This window comes from Pinus tabuliformis, chromosome 1_1 (genome assembly GCF_031772625.1).
Source record: "Pinus tabuliformis cultivar Carrire ecotype Pingquan chromosome 1_1, CPIR1, whole genome shotgun sequence".
In the NCBI taxonomy this organism is placed as follows: domain Eukaryota; kingdom Viridiplantae; phylum Streptophyta; class Pinopsida; order Pinales; family Pinaceae; genus Pinus; species Pinus tabuliformis.
The window spans coordinates 679,924,507-679,948,950 of record NC_142297.1 but is presented as its reverse complement, the minus strand read 5'-3'; the positions used below and the strand labels follow the sequence as shown (position 1 = coordinate 679,948,950).

The 24,444-nt window shown below is 38.7% G+C and overlaps 1 protein-coding gene across 1 annotated transcript in view; it reads left to right on the top strand.

Annotated features, from left to right (window-relative positions):
• LOC149215244 (3-phosphoinositide-dependent protein kinase 2-like) overlaps nt 1–23,455 on the top strand; it is a 57,161-nt gene extending 33,706 nt beyond the window's left edge. Inside the window, exons 9-10 of the mRNA XM_089392579.1 lie at nt 22,899–23,121; nt 23,280–23,455. Of these exons, the coding sequence (XP_089248705.1) occupies nt 22,899–23,121; nt 23,280–23,375 (319 nt within the window). The 3' untranslated portion in view covers nt 23,376–23,455. The remainder of the gene's footprint in view (nt 1–22,898; nt 23,122–23,279) is intronic.
• The last annotated feature ends 989 nt before the right edge of the window (nt 23,456–24,444 follow it).

Genomic DNA, 24,444 nt, shown 5'->3' with positions numbered 1-24,444 from the left:
TTACTTATGATTGTGAATTGAACTTGTCTACAGATTTTGAACCAACTTCCTTCAAAGAAGCTGCTTCTCATGATGAATGGAAAGAAGCGATGCAGAAGGAGTATGATGCCCTCATAAAGAATGGCACTTGGAAGCTGGTTGATCCTCCATTTGGAACCAAACCAATTGGCTGCAAGTGGGTCTACAAGAACAAGTACAAAGCTGATGGCTCACTTGACAAGCACAAAGCTAGGCTTGTGGCAAAAGGTTTTCCACAGAAGGAAGGGGTCGATTATGAGGAAACTTTTGCTCCCACAGCAAAATGGGCCACCATCTGGACACTCTTTGCACTAGCTGCTCAGAACGGTTGGAAAGTTCATCAAATGGATGTAAAAACTGCATATTTGAATGGAGATCTAAAAGAGAATGTTTTTATGTCCCAGCCTGAAGGATTTGTTGTGAAAGGACATGAACACAAAGTATGCAAACTTGTGAAGTCCTTGTATGGCCTCAAACAAGCACCACGAGCCTGGTATGAAAAACTAACTGAGCATCTTCTGAAACTCAACTTCAAACATTTTGATCTTGATGATGCAACTTTATTTGTCAAGAAAGTTGGCAAAACAGTTGTATATCTTGTGGTATATGTAGATGATCTTTTAATGACAGGGAATAATGAAAGCTATATTGCATCCATAAAAAAAGAATTAGGAAATTTTTTTGAAATGACTGATTTGGGCTATGTTCATTACTATCTTGGCATTGAAGTAACCCAACATCCAAAGTCCATATTTCTTTCTCAAAAGAAATACATTGGAGATTTGTTATACAGATTTGGCATGACAGAGTGCAATCCCCTTTCTACTCCAATGGAACAAAACTTGAAGCTCACATCTACTGAAGGAAAAGAATTTGAGGATGCAACAAAGTATAGACAGCTTGTAGGAAGTCTCATCTACCTCACTACTACCAGACCAGACATTTCATTTGCTGTTGGAATCCTCTCCAGGTTTATGCAAAAGCCTTGTGAGGGACATTGGTCTGCTGCAAAAAGAGTTCTAAGGTACTTGAAGGGAACTCAAGACCTTGGAATCAAGTATACACAGGTGGACGACTTCAACTTGATTGGATACTCTGATTCAGACTTCGATGGAGACAAAGAAACTGGGGTATCTACTTCAGGATATGCTATGAGTCTTGGATCAGGAGCTGTCTCCTGGAGATCACGCAAACAATCAGTACCAACAGATTCCACAACAGAAGCAGAATACGTGGCAGCAGCTGAAGCAACGAAAGAAATTGTGTGGCTCAGGAAAATTCTTGAAGATTTGCAAGTAAAACAAATACAATCTACTCCACTCATGATTGATAACACATCTGCAATAAAGTTGGCCAAGAATCCAAAATTCCATGATCGTACTAAGCACATCAATACTAAATATCATCTGATCCGACATCATGTTGAGGCCAAAACAATCCATCTCCGTCATTGTTCCACAAACGAGCAAATTGCAGACATCTTCACCAAAGCGCTTGGAAGAGAAAAGCTTGAAAGATTCAGAACGATGCTTGGACTCACCAACATCCCTTCAGATTAAGGGGGGAATGTTGACACCTAATCCGAAACGGATGAGGTGAAGTCGGACAGTCATCTAGAAGATGAACTGATCCGTTTTGTAATTTGTATAAATAATAATAGTTGAATGAATAATACTCACTCAGTTCTTTTGCGCTCATTGATTTCTGAGCTAACCTGGCCTGACAAGGTGGTAGACTTGGTCCATTAGCTTTGACTTGCAATGCCCTTTCTCCTTTTTGCTTGGAGTCTTGATTTTCCTTGAATAATTGACCTTTTTCCTCATTAACTTAGCCCTAACAGCTAGATTCGACTAGTTGAATGGTTCAATGGAGCTCACATGCGTGGAATATCCTCTTGAATTAATGAGCCAAATGATAGATCTCCAATGCCTTGCACATTTTGAGAATATACGCACATAGGTTTTGTCTGAAATTTGTTTTAGATGACTTTTGACAGAAAGCATGTCCCGTTCGATCAAGTATGAACCCAAAAATGACTTCCTTGACCCACACATGCCACAAAAAGGCGGGAAAACCACCACTTATTGAGAATATCTCCCTGATGCCTTAACATTTTGACAAAATTTCCACGTGGCATGGCAAGTGTAGAAAATTAATGATCTGCACCCCAACCTCAGTTTACAATTTTGCAAGTCTTTATTGGACCCAACCCACATGTTTTGTCATGCTGATATAATTTTCAGTATGCATTCATTGTAAACAATTAGTGAGAGCTTCTACTATTTTTCACATTCCCTAATAGCTGTAATTAAATTAAAATTTATGCAAGCATTTCAAGCATGAGAGACACTTATTTTTGGTCAAGGTGACCCCGGAAAAAACCCCACAGCCTTTTGGGGAAAACCGGTCTTCAAAGGATGATTTTATTGCTTGAGAAAATTAGTCTAAGTACATAAAATTAACCACAGTACTTATCTCCTTCAGCTGAAGCATTTAATTCAATTTTTGGAAATTTGTGCCCACTGAAAATAATTTCCAGATTTACAAATTTCATGCCCAGAAATTCTGCCTTGATATCAGTGCCAAATCTGCCTCGAAAACAGTGCAAACTCAGCCTTGAAATCTGTGCTGTAGATGCCTTGAAATTTGTGCCTGCCTCGATTTCTGCATTGGAGGTGACTGCTGTCCCTCGATTTTTGTGCCAGGAAACTGCCTCAAAATCAGTGCTGCTTGTTGCAGCAAACCCGAGATTTCTGCCTCGAAATTTGGGCCCAAACATTGGAGGAATAGTCCTCGAATTCTGTGCACAGCAGCTTCGAAATTCGTGCCTCTGCCCTCGATTTCTGTGATGCTGATTCCTCAAACTGCATGCTAACTGTCCCCTTGATTTCTGTGCTTGCCTTCTTGAAAATCATGCTTCCTTTCTCTTGCAGCAAACTCTCCTGGAAGATCTTTTCTCCTCTCCCCTTGCTCTCTCAATCTCATGAGTGAATAATGAAGAATGAGCTCTTCCTTTTCCTTTTATCTCTTAGAAAAGATTGAATCCCTAAACCTAGGATTCAATGGATGAGATTTGATCTCCAATTCTCAAGATGTGTGGTTGAGATTAACTTTTCCAGTTGACCCCCCTCACACATTGGCCCCATTAAAGGCCTCTTAGTACCTTTTTCAAGTTGTATCCATTTTTCTAATTTTCTCATAAAGTGATTTTGTCTACTAACTTTAATATTAGAAAAAGTGAACTTGGTACTTTACATATAAAGTCACTTTATAAAGTGCAAGTGACTTTAATATTAGAAAAGTACACTTGGTACTTTACACATAAAGTCACTTTATAAAGTGCAAGTGACTTTAATATTAGAAAAGTACATGGTACACCACTTTTAAGTATCTCTTCCATCCATGACATTAATTTATTAAGTCATAAATGTCACCAAGATAAAAGTCATTAATGTGTCTACTAGGCTAAAAGGGATAAATGCCTAGTAACCTCTCTCATTGGTATTATTTTCAACACTCCTTACCGAGGAAGGTGTTGTTCACCACTCCCATCTTGTCTTTGAAAAAGACATGATTGCCTCTTGGCAAAGACTTGGTGAGAATGTTTGTTACTTGTTCATTAGTAGATATATACTCAAGCTTCACAACCCCTTGCTGAACCCAATCTCTGAGGAAGTGGTATCTTATCTTTATCTCTGATTGACACAGTAAATCATAGTTGGTCTCAGCATCTGACCAAATAGTCCATGAAGCATCTTGCAAAGCCATAATGCCTCGCATCCTGCCTGACTAGCTTCCATGTACTCTGCCTCTATGCTGCTCAACACCACTGACTTCTGTTTCCCACTGAACCATGACACAACTGCCGAGCCTAACGAGAAACAACATCTGGAAGTGCTCTTCCGGCCACTGACACTGCCAGCCCAATCTGAGTCTCTGCAACCAATTAATCTGACCCCTTCACATCTGACATAGTCCAAACCATAATCCACTGTACCTGGTAAGTATCTCAACACATGTTTTGCAACCACCTAGTGTATTCTCCTAGGCTTTACCATATACTGACTCAATGTATTGACTGCAAACAAATATTTGGTCTAGTGTTGACTAGATACATGAATGAACCAATCAACCGATGATACAAAGTCCGATCCACCAACTTGGAATCAACATCAAGCAACTTCTTCCAGTTGGTGATCGTAGCAGTAGCCATAGGCCTGCAACCATCCATATGGAACCTCCTCAAGATGTCTCCTGCATAACTGCCCTAGTACACAAAGATGTGCCCATGGTCCTGCCAAACCTCCATCCCCAAGTAGTAATGCATCAACCCCATATCAGTCATATCAAACTCTGAAACAATATATCTCTTTCAATATTGGATGAGACTATCCTCCCCTGTAATAAACAAGTCATCCACATACAGTACCATAATGAGTGGATTGTCACCTACCAAAATAAAGTATAGGTTCATATCTGCATCACTCTTCTGGAAACCGAGCTGTTGCAAGTAAGCATCTATCCTCTTGTACCATGTCCTTGGTGCTTGCTTCAGTCCATACAATGCTTTCTTCAACCTACATACATGAGAATCACTCCCATGCAACTCAAAGCCCTCAATTAATGTACACCTCCTCCTATATAACACCATTGAGAAAGGCAGTCTTCACATCCATCTAGTGAATCTTCCATCCCATCTTAGTTGCTATATGTATAACTGCTCTAATGGAAGTATAACAAGCAACTGATGTAAAGGTCTCCTCATGGTCAACTCCCTCTACTTGTGAGAATCCCCGCGCCATGAACCGAGCTTTGAACTTCTCAATGCTGCCATCTGCAACATGCTTGATCTTGTAGAGCGACGTGGAAGTCACAATTGACTTCCCATCAGGGCATGGCACTACCTCCCAGACATCATTTTTCATGATAGAAGAATATTCCTCCATCATGACATCTCTCCAAATCTGCTGTTTAGCGGCCTCCTCAAAACAAGTTGGCTTTGTCTCTACAACGTCTACCATGAAGCCACCCAACCTCTCTGGCGGTCTGCTCTCCCTCACTGACCACTTGGGTCTCCCCACTGCCTCTTGAGCCTCCTTCAGGGTCTCTCGAAGCCATCTTGGCTTCCTCTTCCCTGTAGTAGTCTCATGTGGAGGTACGGGAAAATCCTCATCTGGTGCCTCTCCTCCTGGTGAGGAAGGCTCTGTACTAACCAAAGGAGATCCTGAAATCTGAGATACCGTGCCTGATGAACTTGCACCAGGTGATCTGGTACCAGGCAAAGCTATGTTTTGTGGTGTGCCCCCCTGCTGAGGAGCCTGCTTCTTTACCTGATCAATCTCCCGAGACCTCCTCAAAGCCCTCTCCTCCTCAAATCTCACATCCCGCCTCAAGACAATCTTCCTCTGTGCAGGAAGGTATATGCAGTAGGCTCTGTTGGTCTCGTTGTAACCCATTAGTATACCTCTCTCTGTTGTGGGTTCCAGCTTCGTCCTCTTCTCCTTAGGGACATGTGAATATGTAAGGCACCCAAAAATCCTGATGTGCCCAACTTTCGGCTTCTTGCCAGTATATATCTCCTCAGGAGTCTTGTTCCCCAAGACTCTATGTGGGCTTCGGTTCTGCAAATAAACAACAGTGTTAACTGCCTCGGCCCACAAGAAGAAAGGTAAACTTTGATCATGTAGCATCGCTCTAGCTGCACCCACAATGGTCCTGTTCTTCCTCTCTGCCACCCCATTTTGCTGAGGGTTATAAGGCACAATGAGCTCCCTCTTTATGCCGACACTCCCACAAAAGTCTCTCATCTCTACTGAAGTGTACTCTCCCCCATTGTTTGATCTCAACACCTTGATCTTCCTCCCTGTCTGGTTCTCCACAAGAGCCTTAAACTCTTGGAATCGCCGAAAGACCTCATCCTTGGTCTTCAAAAAGTAAATCCAGGTCCTCTTGGAGTGGTCATCAATGAACGTCACATAGTACTCATATTCGCTCAATGAGACATGGGACATGGGACCACATACATCAGAATGAATCAAATCAAGGACACCTGCAACTCTACTGTCACTGCTCTGGAAAGGTGTCTTGGTGTACTTTCCCAAAGCACACCCCCTGCACACATCATGATGATTAGTGTTGAAGTCTGGTAACCTGGTAACCATCTCCCTCAACATCCTGAAAGCTCCATGGTGCAAGTGGGCCATCTTCCTGTGCCATAGCTCACATAAACCTCTACTACTAGTCTGAGCCACCATAACTTGAAGAGGCTGAAACATGAGTCTGTATAGTCTCCCGCTGCGAGCTCCAATCACACGAGCAAACTCGATACTGGTGTTGATCTAGATTGTCATTGATGTCAATATTCTAGGATACTAAATGATGATGTGAAGCCAAGCAGAGCAGATCCAACAACATTACGTGCAGAGCAGATCCATGAAGCCACAAGAGCAACAATGATATCGGAGGAGCAAAGAGGAACACATCATTGGAAGAAGAACCATCGGAAGAGCGGAAGAGTGAAGGGAAGTCACAGGAGTGAGAACTCAAGAGTAAGAGCCATATTGAAGGAAGTAATAAACAACATCAAAGAAATTATATCGGCTTCTTTATCGACGGTTCTATTATATGCCACCGCTCAAAACCCCCAATGTGATATGTATTACGGACCCAATGGTTCCATCACAATATGCTCTATTGTTATATTGCATCTGCCATACCAGAACCTTCGCATCAGAAGTTATGTACCCCAAGTCTTAAAGAAATGCCTCACCAAAACTGCGATTGTGATATAATATGTGGACCCGATGGATTTATTAAAATATCGCATCCACTGCATCGCAAGTTTCAATAAAGGCTTAACACATTCAAAACCGTTGATTATGATAGTATTGCGAACCGCCGATTGCGATAGTGTGGTGGACCCAACGAAGTTATCAAAACAATTTAATATAATATCGCATCCAGTAGGGGCAATCGAAAATCAACTATGTTATGAGCACGACTTGTAAAAGACCTCCGAAAGTTGCGATTGCGATTGAGGTGATGACGTGGATGTGGGACCTCATGTGGGTACGACCTCTCCTATGAAATTTTCTGTAAATAAACAAGTTTGTGAATAATTGGATGAATATTCATAAGTCGGCCTCTCCCTCCAATGAACATGTCTCTTGGTTATTGGTGAGACTCATATAAATACGGGTTAAAACGCCTCACCTCATGCATTGATCTCGGCATCAGGAACAGAGAAGAATTGATAGTTCACAACTTGTGAACTTGAAGAAACAGAGAGAACCGAAGGTCGAAGATGGAAGCCGAAGGTCCAGTGTGAAGAAGGAAGCCGAAGGTCCAACAAAAAGGAAGGAAGCCGAAGGTCGAGCAAGTCTGTTGGTTGGGTTAATCTCTAAAAGGGCTCGAACCTGTAATCTGTGGAAGAAGTACATAACACAATCTAGAGAACAGTTTTGTAAACGAAATAAGGGTTCATTAGTCATTGTTTGAAGGAAGCAATAGACTACATCAACATTGAAGTATGTATGAGTATATTCCTTGGAAGTAAGACAATGAGAAGCGGTCATGCCTAAAGAAGTTATGTAGTACAGATCGCAATCTATTACAAAGATCACAAGGATAGGGTGTCTCTTGGTTATTGTTAAAACTTGTATAAATACGGGTTAAAACGCCTCGCCTCATGCATCGATCTTGTCATCAGGAGCAAAGAAGAATTGACAGTTCACAACTCGTGAACTTGAAGAAACAGAGAGAGCCAAAGGTCGAAGACGGAAGCTGAAGGTCCGGTGTGAAGCAGGAAGCTGAAGGTCCAACAAAAAGGAAGGAAGCCGAAGGTTGAGCAAGTCTATTGGTTGGGTTAATCTCTAAAAGGGCTCGAACCTGTAATATGTGGAAGAAGTACAGAACGCAATCTGGAGAACAGTTCTGTAAATGAAATAAGGGTTCATCAGTCATCGTTTGAAGGAAGCAATAGACTACATCAACATTGAAGTATGTATGAGTATATTCCTTGGAAGTAAGATAGTGAGAAGCAGTCACTCCTGAAGCAGTTATGTAGTGCAGACCACGATCTATTACAAAGATCACAAGGACAGGGAGCAGTGTAATACAATCAAAACATTTCTTGACAAAGAAAAACTATAGGGTCAGAGCCCTTGGGGTTGGTGCCTCAGAATTGGAAGGATTGGTGTCCTTGGAGTTGGTGCTCCTAAATCCAAGGTTGGTGCCTTGACAAGATAGGGTCAGAGCCCTAGAGGTTGGAGCCTCATCAAAGTCCAAGTTGGTGCTTGGCAAAATTCATCAGATATTGTATTCAACCTTTTTCTATATTTAATAAAATCATTTCTTTGATTAAAATTGTAAAGAATCTAAATTGGTAATAAGAACAATTGAAAAGAGATACTGATTTACCCCCCTCTCGTATTTCCAACAACTAGATCCTCTAGGATACAATAACACTTTTCCCTTTTAGAACAGTACCTCATACCCCCTGTCCTCCAAGCTGGAAACTGATATCAAACTCTTCTTCAACCCTGGAACATAAAGAACATTTGTCACCTTTAAAGGGGGTATTGACTCCCTTTGAAATGATATTGTCCCCATACTTGCCGCCTTGAATTTGGAGTTGTCGCCAAGCACAATCTCCAAGTCAATGTCATCCTCCAAAAGGCTCATGAAGTGTTCTCTAATTTCGGTCATATGGCAAGATGCTCCACTGTCTATGAACCATGCACGTGAAGATGTGACATCAGTGGCTAAACTCACCACCAAAGCACACTCTGAGTCAAACATAGCTACAAACTCATCCACATCTGCTGTAGCTGCAAATCCTTGTTTCTTCTTACCCTTCTTGTCAGGACACTGTACAACATAGTGACCCATCTTCCCACAAGCAAAGCATTTCACTTTGCTCATGTCCTTCCCCTTGGCCTTTTGCTTCCCCTTATCCTGCTTTGCTCCACTAGAAGACCCCTTTTTGATCTTCTTGGTCCTCTTGCCTTTTGCCGCAAGAGCAACATTATCCCCTTCACCTCCTCCACCACTCTTGCTGCCACTGCGCATGCTTCTCTTGATCTCCTCCTAAAGGAAATCATCCCACATCCTCCTCCATTTAGGAAAATCCTCTCTAGCCACCAAGATGTGGATAAAACTATCCACTTCTCGGTGAACCCATCTAAAGCAATGCGAACCAACTGTTCCTCTGGAATAGTCTCTCCAATAACACTCAACTCCTCTTTCACCTGTGAGACTCTAGTGAGGAAAGATGTAACGCTGTCAGTCCTGGTCATATTGGTGTTGCATAATTTTTATCTCAACACCAACTCTGGTGCAAAGAGACTAAGGAATCCCACATCTGATATGCATATGTCATTCTTGAAACACGAGGGAACAGACGATCCTTGATGGCATCGAGAAGGATCCTCTTTGCCTTCACATTTTTCTTAGTAAACTCTACCAATAGAGCTGGATCAGTGGGCGGTTGTACAACTGCTTGTACAATACCCCACACTTCCACCTTCTCCAGTAAAAGCATGATCTTCTTCTTCCACAGGCCAAAATTTTTAAGCCCCACCAATCTATTCTCTACTCTCAACCCTGTAGCCATGACCCCACAACCAACCAAACAAAGCAAAAAACTGGAACCTAAAGCCACTCTCCCTTTGAACTGCTGAAATATTTGGGTTTCTGGCAATTTTTCAAAGGTTTGGTTCACTGTTTGAAGACTTTAGTAGCTTGCTGCCCTCTTTATTAGCTGACTGAAAATGTAGATCTAACCCTCAACTAAGCTGTGATACCATGTAGAAAATTAATGATCTGCACCCCAACCTCAGTTTACAATTTTGCAAGTGTTTATTTGACGCTACCCACATGTTTTGTCATGCTGATATAATTTTCAGTATGCATTCATTGTAAATATTTAATGCGTGCTACTATTTTTCACATTCCCTAACCGCTGTAATTAAATTAAAATTTATGCAAGCATTTCAAGCATGAGAGACACTTATTTTTGGTCAAGGTGATCCTGGAAAAAACACCACAACTTTTTGGGGAAAATCGGTCTTCAAAGGATGATTTTATTGCTTGAAAAATTTAGTCTGAGTACATAAAATTAACCACAATATTTATCTCCTTCAGCTGAAGCATTTAATTCAATTTCTGGAAATTTGTGCCCACTGAAAATAATTTCCAGATTTACAAATTTCATGCCCAGAAAAGTTGCCTTGATATCAGTGCCAAATTTGCCTTGAAAACAATGCATACTCAGTCTTGAAATCTGTGCTGTAGATGCCTCAAAATTTTTGCATGAAGGTGCCTCGATTACTGAGCTGGAGGTGACTGCTGTCCCTCGATTTTTGTGCCAGGAAACTGCCTCAAAATCAGCGCTGCTTGTAGCAGCAAACTCAAGATTTCTGCCTCAAAATTTGGGCCCAAGCAATGGAGGAACAGTCCTCGAATTTTGTGCACAGTAGCCTCGAAACTCGTGCCTCTACCCTCGATTTTTGTGCTGCTACTTCCTTGAACTATGTGCTGAATGTCCCCTCGATTTCTGTGCTTGCCTCCTTATACTGAATATACTTTGTTTCAGTAGTGCCATCAGCTACTTGCTCATCATAACAATCCCCAAGCTGAATCATCATTCTCAGCCCAATCTGAATCTGTGAATCCCTGCAGTTGTATGAGGCATATCTCAATCCATAAACTGACTAACTTGAATCCATTACCACAGCTGCTTTCCGACCACCCTTTTCCTTATTATTTATTTGCTTTAGACATGCTTTAACTTCTGCACATGATTTTTCTAATTGCTGAAATACTTCTTGAATTTTACTAAACTGCTTAACGCATTCAGGGCAAAAACTTAATGGCATATTGTGCGGTGAACAATGTTCAAAGTCTCGCATATGTTCAAAGACTCGTATGGTTATATTGTGTAGCATGGCTCTGATACCACTGAAGCAACAAAACTTATAGCTTGTTGACTTAAATGTAAAAATACACAAAGGTATTTTGTAATAATAATTTATTATATATTAAAATGTACAAGTGATGATGTTACAATGAAGATCCGCATATATATACCTAAGAAGGTGTCCTTTTGTGACTGGGCATGTCTTTTAGACATGCTTTTTCACTTAACTTAATGACTATTTAACATAATCATCATTTCATTATTTATTATTTATATTTATTTTATACAACTTATGTTCGTAACATCGAAGATGTATACAGATGCTATGATCAACCCTAAATCATGGAATAAAATGAAGCTGCTACAATGAGTTTGAAGGACAATCATTGGATAAGACCTACTTGTTGATATCAATAATAGATTTCATCACATGGAGGGCTTATCAATTTCTAGGGTTTTTGTCATTTGATGTCTAGGGTTTGTAAACCCTAGTATTCAAAAAGATTTGAAAAGGAAAACCCTAGGGTTTAGAAACAAAACCCCAAGATTAGACGTTTACACTAAAAGAAGAAACCTTAGCCTTTGCAAGGAAGAAATGGCATGAATATGAAGACATGGATAAGGTGCAAGATAGATGCAAGGAGTCTAAAGATCTCGAGGGAGCTGACTTTTGTTAAAAGATAAGTATTATATATATTCTATTTGATTACTGCTATTGTTATTGTCTTTACCTTGGGATAGTCTCTTGCCTATGTAGTTAACTGTATTTATTTTTCCATGGTCTCCTAGTGAGGATTGTCGGTTGATGACAAGTGTCAACTCGGCCTGAGCAACAGATGAAGGAAATGTTATGAATAAAATATAGATATAAATAGTAATAACACATCATAAATAATTATTAATTAGTTATTAGTTAATGAAGAGGTATGTCTCGAAGGACATGACCTTTCATAAAGGAACACCTGCCTAGGGTATATAAGCAAGCTTTCACCCTCATTGTAATCATCTCATCAATTATTTATACAATATTCAATATACAATTACCTGTCCTACAATGGATGTCTTTGTCTTTGAAGTATTTTGAAGATTATTTAGCTTACAAACTTTGTTTGTTACATTACTTTGTTCGTTACATTGAGAACTTTTAGGTTTAAGAACACAAAAGTCTATAGAGTACAACAAATTATAATATAATTTAAAAAATGGGATAATTTCGCTTGTGAAAAAGGAGAAGGTACTTTATAAGTATAGAAAGCAGTGTTTTAAGGTGTAAGTTAATTAAAATAGATAACCAACCCATAAAAATATATTTTTAAAAAAGGCAAAAAAAGCACCATAAAAATACAAAGGATATTAAAAAAAGGGATCGAAAGGGTTACCATTAAAGCCTAACCTGATCTCAGTAAAAAATAAATAAATATGGAAACCACCAATGGAAGATTTTTAGAAACCTTACCCAACTATGCTAAAGTGCTATTTAAAATTAATTAAGGGAACTCTCGCAGAAAAAGATGTTACTATTTCTATCTCTCCCGCTGAAAGTAAAAATTATATAAACCCTAAAATTGCAAACCAATTGGTGATTCCTGAGTTAAATATAATAAAAAAAATAGACTTCTTGAACAAAAAAAATACGAAATAACTGATTTACAGTTAAACATTGGAGATTCCATATTTATATTGCAATTCTCTGTTCAATCCCTATGGAATGATCAAGGTGACATTATTCTAGGATCACCTTGGATGGAAACTCTAGGGTCCTTCATCCTAAATACAAAAAATAAGATTTTGACATTTTCATACAAAAAGAAAAATATAACACTACAGGATGTTACATTGAAGCCAAATTCACTAACACCAGAAGCATACTAGATATCTCAAAATTAAATTTTCAAGAACGTAAAAAAGTACTACAAAATACGCAAAGAGAAGTTGATAGAATCACCGCTGACAAAAATGAAGAAGTTTCTCGACTTGAAGACCATAGCGAAAAATTACTGACGCAAATTAAAAAGCTCAAGAAGGACAAGAAGTCATTGGAAAACAAGGTACAACAACTTATCGAGAAGGAAGCATCAAATGTTGAAGTCCAAGTTGAAGAGAAAGGAATAAATACTAATCCAGTGAATATCACAACTTAAGAAGAAGAAAAGCCAGTAGAAAAAAAACACACTTAGATGTTGTAGTTTAGACGATGAACACCCCAAGTGAAGGTTCTGTAGCCAACTCAACAACATTGTCACCTGAAGTAAATTAGAGTATTGCCACACACATGATAAAGGAAAGACAAACCAAAATAATTTCTTATCTACATCTGAATCACAAGAACAAACATCTCAATCAATCTGCGTCCTAGCTATCAAGTAATTGCCAAGTTTCATATAAGATTAATTTAGGATGGTTCGATCCCTTCTCAGTTCGGCAGTTCTATTTATCACTCAAAGGATCATATCATCTTGTATCAACGAAGATGACAGTTCCATCAACAAGCTTTGAGGACAAAGATTTTTGAGGAGGAAGACAATGTTATGAATAAAATATAGATATAAATAATAATAACACATCATAAATAATGATTAATTAGTAATTAGTTAATGAAGAGGTATGTCCCTAAGGACATGACTGTTTATAAAGGGACACCTGCCTAGGTTATATAAGCAGGCCCTTACCCTCATTGTAATCATCTCATCAATTTTTTATACAATATTCAATATACAATTACCTGTCCTACAATGGATGTCTTTGTCTTCGAAGTATTCTGAAGATTATTGAGTATACGAGCTTTGTTTGTTACAGGAAATGGAAGAACATAGCAAAGCAAGAGGACTTTCTAGAATTATAGAGGACTGGCATGCAGGAGGAGCATGCAATTTGAAGTATCCCTTGGTTGTATCGAAGAGAAGTCAAGCTCTAGAATGAAAATGGAAGCATGGAAGCAAGACGATTCTCCCAAGTAGGCTCAAATGTCAAAGGAAGCAGCTGTGGAGAATGTGTTGCTTCCAGATGGAGTTATTAATATGTTGAAGCTCATGTGATTCGGCTACAAGGTTATATTGATTTTATTGGGTTGGTAGTGTTGATGATGGACAAGATACTACTGGTGAATTTTTATGCTTAGGATTTGGTATGGTTTGTTGGAAGACCATAAAGTAGGATCTTGTTGCACTAAGCACTACAAAGGTAGAAGATATGTCAGTATGTGCAATTAGCTATGAATCAGTTTGGCTTCGTAAAATGTTTGATGGACTATTTGAAGGCGTGTTGAATTCGACCATAATATCTTGTAATGATCAAATCAGTATGAAGTTTGTCAAAGATTTCCAGAAAACCTAGTTTTTAATGGAAGGTCGAAGCATATTGTGTTTTGCGATATGATGCAGATAGGAGCCAAGAAGCTACAACAAATCTCCACAGATGAAGAGGTAGCTGATGTAAGGAAGCTTGATTACTTTCAAGACAAAGCTTGGGCTTGTGGATAACACTTCCCATATTGAGAGGGGGTGAGGATGGAAACCTATTTCTCCCTATGTCATGTACTATGACTAGGACTAACACCCTAATTCAAGTACATGGACCAAGATAGGGAGAATGGTAGATTGGATAAGCATCATGGACTAACATTCTTGTGTCATGTACTGTGGTCGATTAGGATTAACACCCTAAGTCAAGTACATCAACCCGGTTTAAGAATGGTTTGGTGGACCGACATTTCCTTGTTACAAGTAGGAAATGGTCCCGTGGAGGACATACTTTGTGAACCTAGGTGGAGTATGTGCCTCAGAGAGGCAGTTGTGTGGTGTCCTATTGAATGCCTCCCAACATTGTGCTCTGATCTAGTGGAGAGATAGAGCTTACTTTTTAAGGCCTTGGTAATTTGACAATGCTGGTTATGATGATGTTATCATTCATGATGCTTATCAATCTGAATCCTTTCTTATAGAGGTCTTCAACTTGAGAATATCCAGATGAGTCATTATGAATGCCTCCCTAGTTAAGAGGGACCAGTCAAGTACACCCCAAGTCAAGTACATGGACTAGGATAGGGAGAATGGTAGATTGGATAGACATTGTGGATTGACATTCTTGTGTCATGTACTGTGGCTGATTAAGATTAACACCTTGAGTCAAGTACATTGACCTGGTTTAAGAATGGTCTGGTGGACCGACATTTCCTTGTGACAAGTAGGAAATGGTCCTGTGGAGGACATACTTCGGTGAACCTAGGTGGAGTATGTGCCTCAGAGAGGTAGTTGTGTGTTGTCCTATTGAATGCCTCCCAACATTGTGCTCTGGTATAGTGGAGAGATAGAGCTTACTTGTTGAGGCCTTGGTAGTTTGACAATGTTGGTTATGATGATGTTATCATTGATGATGCTTATCAATCTGGATCCTTTCTTATAGAAGTCTTCAAATTGAGAATATCCAGATGAGTCATTTTGAATGCCTCCCTAGATAAGAGGGAGTGTTGAAATTGTAACTATGGTTGGTCCTCATAATGTATAATTTCTCATTGATGTATTTATTTAAGCATGTTCTTCATGCTAGAGTCAAAAGAAAATAAATTATTATCATGTCCCATTTGGACATTGAAAAGAAAAGAAAAAATGTTATTAAAGAATATATTTTGTGTCCTCAAGTTGACCAAGTCAGCCCAACATAAGTCAAGTTGATTCAGCCTTTAGAGGCAACTTTTTGGATGAGGACTATATATTGACATCTATTCTCCACCATTTAGAAACCTTGAGTCAAGTACATTGACCTGGTTTAAGAATGGTCTGGTGGACCGACATTTCCTTGTGACAAGTAGGAAATGGTCCTATGGAGGACATACTTCGGTGAACCTAGGTGGAGTATGTGCCTCGGAGAGGTAGTTGTGTGTTGTCCTATTGAATGCCTCCCATCATTGTGCTCTGGTCTAGTGGAGAGATAGAGCTTACTTGTTGAGGCCTTGGTAGTTTGACAATGTTGGTTATGATGATGTTATCATTGATGATGCTTATCAATCTGGATCCTTTCTTATAGAAGTCTTCAAATTGAGAATATCCAGATGAGTCATTATGAATGCCTCCCTAGATAAGAGGGAGTGTTGAAATTGTAACTATGGTTGGTCCTCATAATGTATAATTTGTCATTGATGTATTTATTTAAGCATGTTCTTCATGCTAGAGTCAAAAGAAAAGAAATTATTATTATGTCCCATTTGGACATTGAAAAGAAAAGAAAAAATGTTATTAAAGAATATATTTTGTGTCCTCAAGTTGACCAAGTCAGCCCAACATAAGTCAAGTTGATTCAGCCTTTAGAGGAAACTTTTTGGATGAGGACTATATATTGACATCTATTCTCCACCATTTAGAAACCTTCAGTCAAGTACATTGACCTGGTTTAAGAATGGTCTGGTGGACCGACATTTCCTTGTGACAAGTAGGAAATGGTCCTGTGGAGGACATACTTCGGTGAACCTAGGTGGAGTATGTGCCTCGGAGAGGTAGTTGTGTGTTGTCCTATTGAATGCCTCCCAACATTGTGCTCTGGTCTAGTGGAGAGATAGAGCTTACTTGTTGAGGCCTGGTAGTTTGACAATGTTGGTTATGATGATGTTATCATTGATGATGCTTATCAATCTGGATCCTTTCTTATAGAAGTCTTCAAATTGAGAATATCCAGATGAGTCATTATGAATGCCTCCCTAGATAAGAGGGAGTGTTGAAATTGTAACTATGGTTGGTCCTCATAATGTATAATTTGTCATTGATGTATTTATTTAAGCATGTTCTTCATGCTAGAGTCAAAAGAAAAAAAATTATTATCATGTCCCATTTGGACATTGAAAAGAAAAGAAAAAATGTTATTAAAGAATATATTTTGTGTCCTCAAGTTGACCAAGTCAGCCCAACATAAGTCAAGTTGATTCAGCCTTTAGAGGCAACTTTTTGGATGAGGACTATATAGTGACATCTATTCTCCACCATTTAGAAACCAATTCAGGTCTCACCTGTGGAAGGGAATTCAGAGGCATTCTTCTGTGGAATTCAGAGCTAGTTAAGGAACTAATCTTCTGTGGAATGTGAGCTACCTGAAGCACTATACTTTTGTGAACGTGAGCTACCTGAAGCACTATTACTTCTGTGAAATGCAAGCTACTTGAGGCACTATTTCTTCTGTGATTATTCGAGCTATCCGAGGCACTCTATCTCTGTGGGACGTGGCATCCAAGGACAGGCATGTGGCAAACTTGTTGAATATATTATGGACAGAGTTGTGACAAAGTTTGGGCTATTGGTGGAGGGTGGACTTGGCACTTGGATAATTGGTCTACTGGTCTGTTGAGATGTGACTTGGATTTCTCTTGTTGACAAAGATTCTATAAGGAAAGGATTGCTGGGTTTTCCCCTTGTGGGTTTTGCCCTGGCCTCTGGCCTAATTTCTGGTGTTTCTTGTCTCTTGTGCACTGTGATCTCTACTTTTTCACATAACTAAATGTATAATTGCTTGATGACATAATTAAATGAAGAGAATGCTAAAAGTAAACATATATATCAGTCACAAGTAATTATCATGATTAGAAATTCTAGCTTGCAAATGAATTTCAACAGTCATATCAATAGTTCAACTGAGAAGTACATACCTTAGATCATCAAATCCACAAACGATCTTACCCCAGCTTGCTTCAAGATCAATATCAAATTCTGATACCAAAAGCAGTCTTCAACAAAATTCAAGATCTGCTCTTATGGTCTACTTCAAATCTGCTCTCAAGGGGTCTTCAAGATCTACTCCAAGTCTGCTCCAAAGAGGCTTCGAGTTCTGCTACAAGGAAGACTTCTAGTTCAACTCCAAAGTCAGCTTCAAGTCTACATCAAGATATCTCCAAGTCTGCAACAAAGGGTCTCCAAGTTTCACTCCAAATTGCTCAACAAATCAGACAACAAATCTGCTCCTAAGTGCTCAACAAATCAGGTCACAATTCTGCTTGTAAGTTCTCAACAAATCAGGCTACAAATCTGCTCCTATGTGCTCAAAAAATCAGGCTACAAGTCTACTCAAAGAATGTCTTTAAGGACTACTCCAGGTCTGCTTCAAGTCTTTAAAAATACTTCTAGAGAGGCTGCTACAAAAATGTTTTCAAGTATGCTTCAGATAAGCTCCTAACTGGCGTAACATATACACCAATATATGAACCAAAGATTGGTCTTTTTCAAGGTCGAGCTCTTGATAAAATAGACCAAAGCCTGAGATCAAATAACAGGTGAAGTCTGTACCTCCTTCATAGGGAGGAGGTTGCAGGCTCGGGTCTGCCCACAGGGGCTGAGTTATGTGCTTGCCTCAGGCCCAAATTTCCATAGACCTTAGCTTCTTCAATAGGGTTGAATCACCTCAGACTTTGGGTGGAAACATAAGTCTGTGATGATTCACCCACAGGCTGAAATTTTGTGCAAGGATGAGCCGGATTTAGTCTGTCTACGAGGGTGACCAAGTCTGCTCCAATGATGGACTCCAAAAATTGATCTGTCGATCACCAAAAAACCAGAACTCAAGACCAAAAACCAGAAACCAAATCCCAAGTCAATCAAAGCAATATTTGATCCGCCTTTCTTCAGATTTTCGTCTAAGCACAAGGCCTCATAAATTTGTATCTCAGACTGCTTCTTTTATCTCAGATTAATTACCAAATTGTTGCTACTAAAATGCCAATGGCTGGTGTATAAATAGTGATTGAGACGACCTATAATGAGGCCGACTTGAACCTTGAAAAGACACATCTGTCCACAAGAGCCGACCTGAACCAAATAATACTTATCTTTTGAAAAGTCATGACTGTATTGAAGCCTACCTGAAGAAGATGAACTGACCGGTTAAAGGGGGCTTTAGGCTTCATAAAAATATTGATTTTGATTCTTTATAAAAGCTCTTTTCAAGGCCAATTTAGACACTTGGATTTAGGCCTCTTAAATTATAGATTCTGGCCTTCCTTTTAGGGCAGCAATGAATAAAAGGGCCATTATCCTTTTGGGGCAAATGTGCTGGTGCTATGCCCATCTTTGGGGTACCATACTTCAAGAATTAATATATCTTCAACTAGGAGGAGCCACAAAATGTGTTGGAAAATCAGAAAGGCAGAAAGATTTTCTTTATGTTGATAATTACTTGTGATATTCTTATGTTCTATTAACTTTCTTATGTTCTTCTTTTAACTTTCTTATGTTCTTATGTTCTTCTTTTTCTTCTGCCCTATGTTGCAGGAAATGTGGCATAGAGGTCCGTTTCTGTACGGAAACGGGTACGAACGAGGAAACGCGTTTGGTACGGCCGTGAAACGCGTTTCCGGCCGTACTGCCACGTTTCCCGAAACGGAAACGTGGCCAGTACGGCTGGAAACGCGTTTCAGGGCCGTACGACCCACGTTTCCTCATTGACTTGTGTTTTTTAAAAAAAATTTAATCTGTTTTTTAATTTACTTTTAGGGTATGTTAGTGACTTCTAGATGTGTGTCTAAAGTTATAAAAGTGAATTTTTGCCCTAGTGTTGATATGCAGTTCATAAGGAAGTTTGAGGCATATGACCTAGTGTTAACATTACCATGAAATGACTCAGGATGTTTGAGAGTGGTTTCGCCCTCATTGGATTTCATATGGAGAAAGTAGAATTTTAGATCTCACTCAAAATCCAGCAGACTTATTTGTTTTTCAGGATTGGGGGGATTGCAATGTTTCCATTGGATTTTATCATGTACTAAGGTATGGAACTTGTATTTAATCAAGAGAATCAAGCCCTCTATGCAGGGGAAACTCCCAATAATCAAGATCATGTAGGGTACTAGGGTATGAAACGTGTATTTAATTAAGAGCACTAAGGTCGTTCGATTATGTAGGAGGAGACTCCCAATACAACAGTGGTCCTTCTAAAGAATGGGATGTGGATGCAGAAAATCCTGATTTGGATCTCTCTCTTGCAGCCTTATAGTCTTTATTGTACTTGCAGCCTCATATATTAATATAAATAAAGGCTGATTTTGAGATTTGGATGTATAATAAACGGTGCTTTTGCATATTCCGATATTTTTATTTTCATTATGTGATCATTCATGAGTAAATGTGATGTAAATTAAATCTTAATGTTTAAGTGTAATAAATTATAATGTATCATTAATGCTTTATGATTGCACATATATATATATATATATATATATATATATATATATATATATATATCTATATATATATATATATATCTATATATATATATATATATATATATCTATATATATATATATATATTCGCGTTTCCCCGTTTCCAAAAACTGGGGAGGTCGCGTTTCGTATCGCTTCCCGTTTCGGAAACTCGTACCCGTTTCCCTGTTTCGTGCAACTTAGCTTCTGCCATGTTTGATACACCCACGCATTGGTAGCCATTCCGTTTGCGTGGGTGTTCTTGGGTGGATCCGTTTTTGGAAATCCGGATACAGATCACGATTTTCTTGGATCCGAAATGATCCAAAACCATTTAAATTCCCTGAAACAACCCCGAAACCGGATTCGGCATTTCCGGAAAACCTGAAATGGGTTGCAAACGTTTCAAGGCCGTTTCGAACCCGTTTCCTGCCCAGATCCATTTCTGAAACAGCAAATGGCGTTTCTGTATTTGTGCTAGGCGTTTGCGGTAACTTAGATAAGAATTGAGATAATAATACTTAATTGAGGTTGTATCCTCCATGGACCACGTAACATTGTGAAAATAACAAATTTACAAGCAATATATGTTCCACGATCAATGGCCATAATTCCTATGAGTTACCACTTTAGATAATTTTTTAATTCACATTAGCATAAAAATCAGGAACAAACATATTAAACCTTCTTATGTTAAGTGAAGAACTAAAGATCTTCATGTTTTTGAACTAGATCTCTACAGTTATTAATAAGATCAATAGCTGCAAACGTTTGTCCTTGTTGTGTCTTTTGGTGAGAGGATCACTGATTTTGAACTTCCTATAACTAATAACTTCTAACTAACAAGAGGAAAGCTTAGTAGATGTTAGGATTATTGTCTTTTTCAGTTTAGAATCTAGCTTCTAGAACAGTGTTATTTTTCTGGATTCTTTATTATGGCCTATTTCATCAACATTATATAACAATTTGAGGATTAAGTTTGAGCTGTTGACTTCATTGTACAATTATTTGGTCATGAAGTCCTGTTTCATTTCATTGTTGATGTTATTTGCTAGTGTGTTGATTTTATGGTTGATATTTGATGACAATGCTATAAGTTATTACTGCTAAATTGTTGATGTTATTTGTGTACTAAACGTTTGTTTCTTTGACGATATCACTAATCTACTATACAAATCTTTGTTTTCATATTTTCTGCAGCTAATTCACTGTTCTGCATTGCATTTTCTGAACATATTTGCATCAAATTATATTAAAATATATATCATATAAAAATGCTCCCAGCGTGTGCTTCACACTTAAAGTCTTTTGGAGATTGGTGCCTCGTGCTCCAACTCCCAACAACCTTTCCCCACAGTAGACTTTGTCCAATGAAGACTTCACCTACAACTTGTGAAACGTCTAGTCCCAAAAAATAGTGCAGCAGAGCAATTTCTTTCATGTCAAATTCACTGGCCAATTTCTTCTTACATCACAAAATGAGCTGGTTAGAATTTCCTGTCATGATAAGATCATCTACATACATTACCAAGACAAGAAGATCAGATTTATAAAAAAAAATGGAGTCTGTGCAAGTCTTGGAAAAGCTCAAATTCATCAATTCTGGGTTACAATGTCTGTGGTGACTGCTATAGGGAATCAGTGCATAAAGGGTTTTTATCAGCCAGCAAATTAGTAATGTCTCTCCAAAGAGGAGAAATCAGCAGAGGAATGAGAAGAAGCCATTGTTGAGAGAATGATTTATGGAGGATGGTTGAAGGAAAGAGAAAAAATCTGCTATTGCTGTCACATTCATGCACATGCAAAAACAGCTGCACATTCTTTGCTGTACTAGCACATGCACACATTTAAAAAAAGATGCTGTCCCAGACAACCGGCACACAGTTTTCATGTTTTTAACTTTTTTCTTACTACTGCACACACTTTCTCACAAGAGGAGACATGACTAGAGAAATGAGAAGAAATGTTGAGAGGAAGATTTATGGAGGATGGTTGAAAGAAAGAGAAGAAATCTGGTGCTCACAAAACTCCTCTTTCACAAATTTTCTCTGCTGTCCCGATCCTGCATATGCAAAAGCCGCTGCAGTTCTAGCACATGCACACACTTTTCTCTTACTACTGCACACACATTCTTCAGAATAGGAGACATCAGCAGGGGAGTGAGAAGCCATTGTTCAGAGGAAGATTTATGCAGTATGGTTAAGAGAGAGAGAAGAAATCTGCTATTGCTCACAAAGTCCCTTCACCATCACAAAATATCCTTGCCGTGCCAATCCTGAACATACAAAAATAGTTTCTGTCCTAGCACATGCACATGCAAAATAAAGAATCTGTCCCAGACAACCTGCATGCTCTTTTCTGTTACTGCTCTGCACAATTTCTTCACTATAACGATAACTGACTTCTAGAAACATCTTTATAGAATAATTATCTGTTTGATTTTCATTTGGGATCTGTTTATTTCTGGCCCTCTTTTCTCTTCTAAAAAGGGGGTCGAAACAGGCAGAAATGCCAGGAAACCTTTCTGAAAGGTTCCTGGGCCAGGAATACATTTCCTACAGGTGTTTCTGGTAATATATCTATATCTATATATCTATATCTATATATCTATATCTATATATATATATCTATATCTATATATATATATATATATATATATATATATATATATATATAGGTTGATTGATTGAATGGTTGAAATAACAGAGGTGATTCTATATAGTTTGTCGATATATTCCTCTGATAACTGGTTCCTCAATCCTTCTGAACAGATGAAACATTCACTTGTGCAGGGAGAAATTTCTAGATCCAGGGGAGTCCATTGTGATGGTTTCATTGGTTAAGAAAATTCGGAAACTTTACAACAAAAAGATGCAGCTGATTCTGACAGACAAGCCGAAGTTGATATATGTAGACCCAGTCAAATTGGTACAGAAGGGTGAGATAGTTTGGTCTGATAATCCTAAGGAGCTTAATGTCCAAGTGTTGAATTCTTCCAACTTTAAGATCTGTACTGTAAGTCCTGTGGTTTTTGTCTTTGATGTTCTAAAACTTCATATTTAGAACTTTGGAATTCTTTTTTCACCCAGAAGCTTTCTAGTTTTCTTTATAAGGTTGGAGATTATTTGGCTGGTTACCTTTGAAAATTTTGTTTTATTTGGACTGTGATGCAGTTGAAAAAGACCACCTCATTTGAAGATTTGAGACAGCAGGGATGGCAGTGGAAAGATGCTATTGAAGCTCTTCAAAATCGGTTGGGACAATCATGAATATCATGTATCCAGAGCATTACAGCATTAGATTACAGGATTTGGTGTACAAGAACAAAACTAGTAGAGGTTGATGGTAAGCTATCTGGGTATTTCAACATCAACAAAATGGATTAATGCCAGCTCCAGTATTTAAAGCCTTAAATACTTCATCTGTTCATCTGTCCAGAGGTCAATGGTATGGGCACATTAGTGTCAAAACTATTGATTCTTATGCTTTCAAGAGCTCAAGATAAGTGAACATGGTATGGACCATATAAGAACTGCTGCTTCTGACCAGGACGTTTATTTTCAAGGTGGTTTGGTAAAGCAAGGTTCAAAAGGATTTCTTTGAAATGATCCAACAGACATAGGGAAGCAGAAGCATGAATATGACATTCTCCTGGTTCTACCAAAAGCAGGCCATTGACAAGATGGGAGTGTTTCTTGGGAAGGTTAACAGATCCCAGGACACTGCTTAGTTTGTCTTTATTCAGATTATTACTTTTTCAGGAGTCTTCATGTAGGGGGCTTCCAAATCAACCACACAACGTCAAAACACCCATTTTTAATTGGGTATTTCAGATATTTTTTTTTTTCAAGTATTCTGATTCTCTATCCAGTTGATGCCTTTTTAGAATTGTGTTGTAGACTGTATATATAGTTCTGGCCTGAGTAACTTGAAAATATACTTTTATGGAGCATAATTTTGACCTCTTCTGAGAGAGGGCTATGTTAGCACATTCTAACTTGTGTAAGAGAGGGCTGTGATATCATGTTAAATGCATGAAAGCCTTTCTTAATCTGAAGATGTTCTGAAATTTGTTTTTAGAGTTAGGCCATTTTGCATTGTGTAATATGCCCTCTGGACTTGCAAGTTGCAATAGATGGAGATGTGTACGTTACATGCTTCAATGATCTCGACTGGTTGAAGATCATGTTGCATTTTTTTCACATAACTTGAGATCTCTTTTCACTGTTCTTTGTTGCTAGAAGTTTATTTGGCTTCTTTTAGGCCCTGATTAAACTTTGTGCATTTCAGACTGTTTCATTAATTCTTGCTCATTGATAGTACCATTTCCGCTTTTGT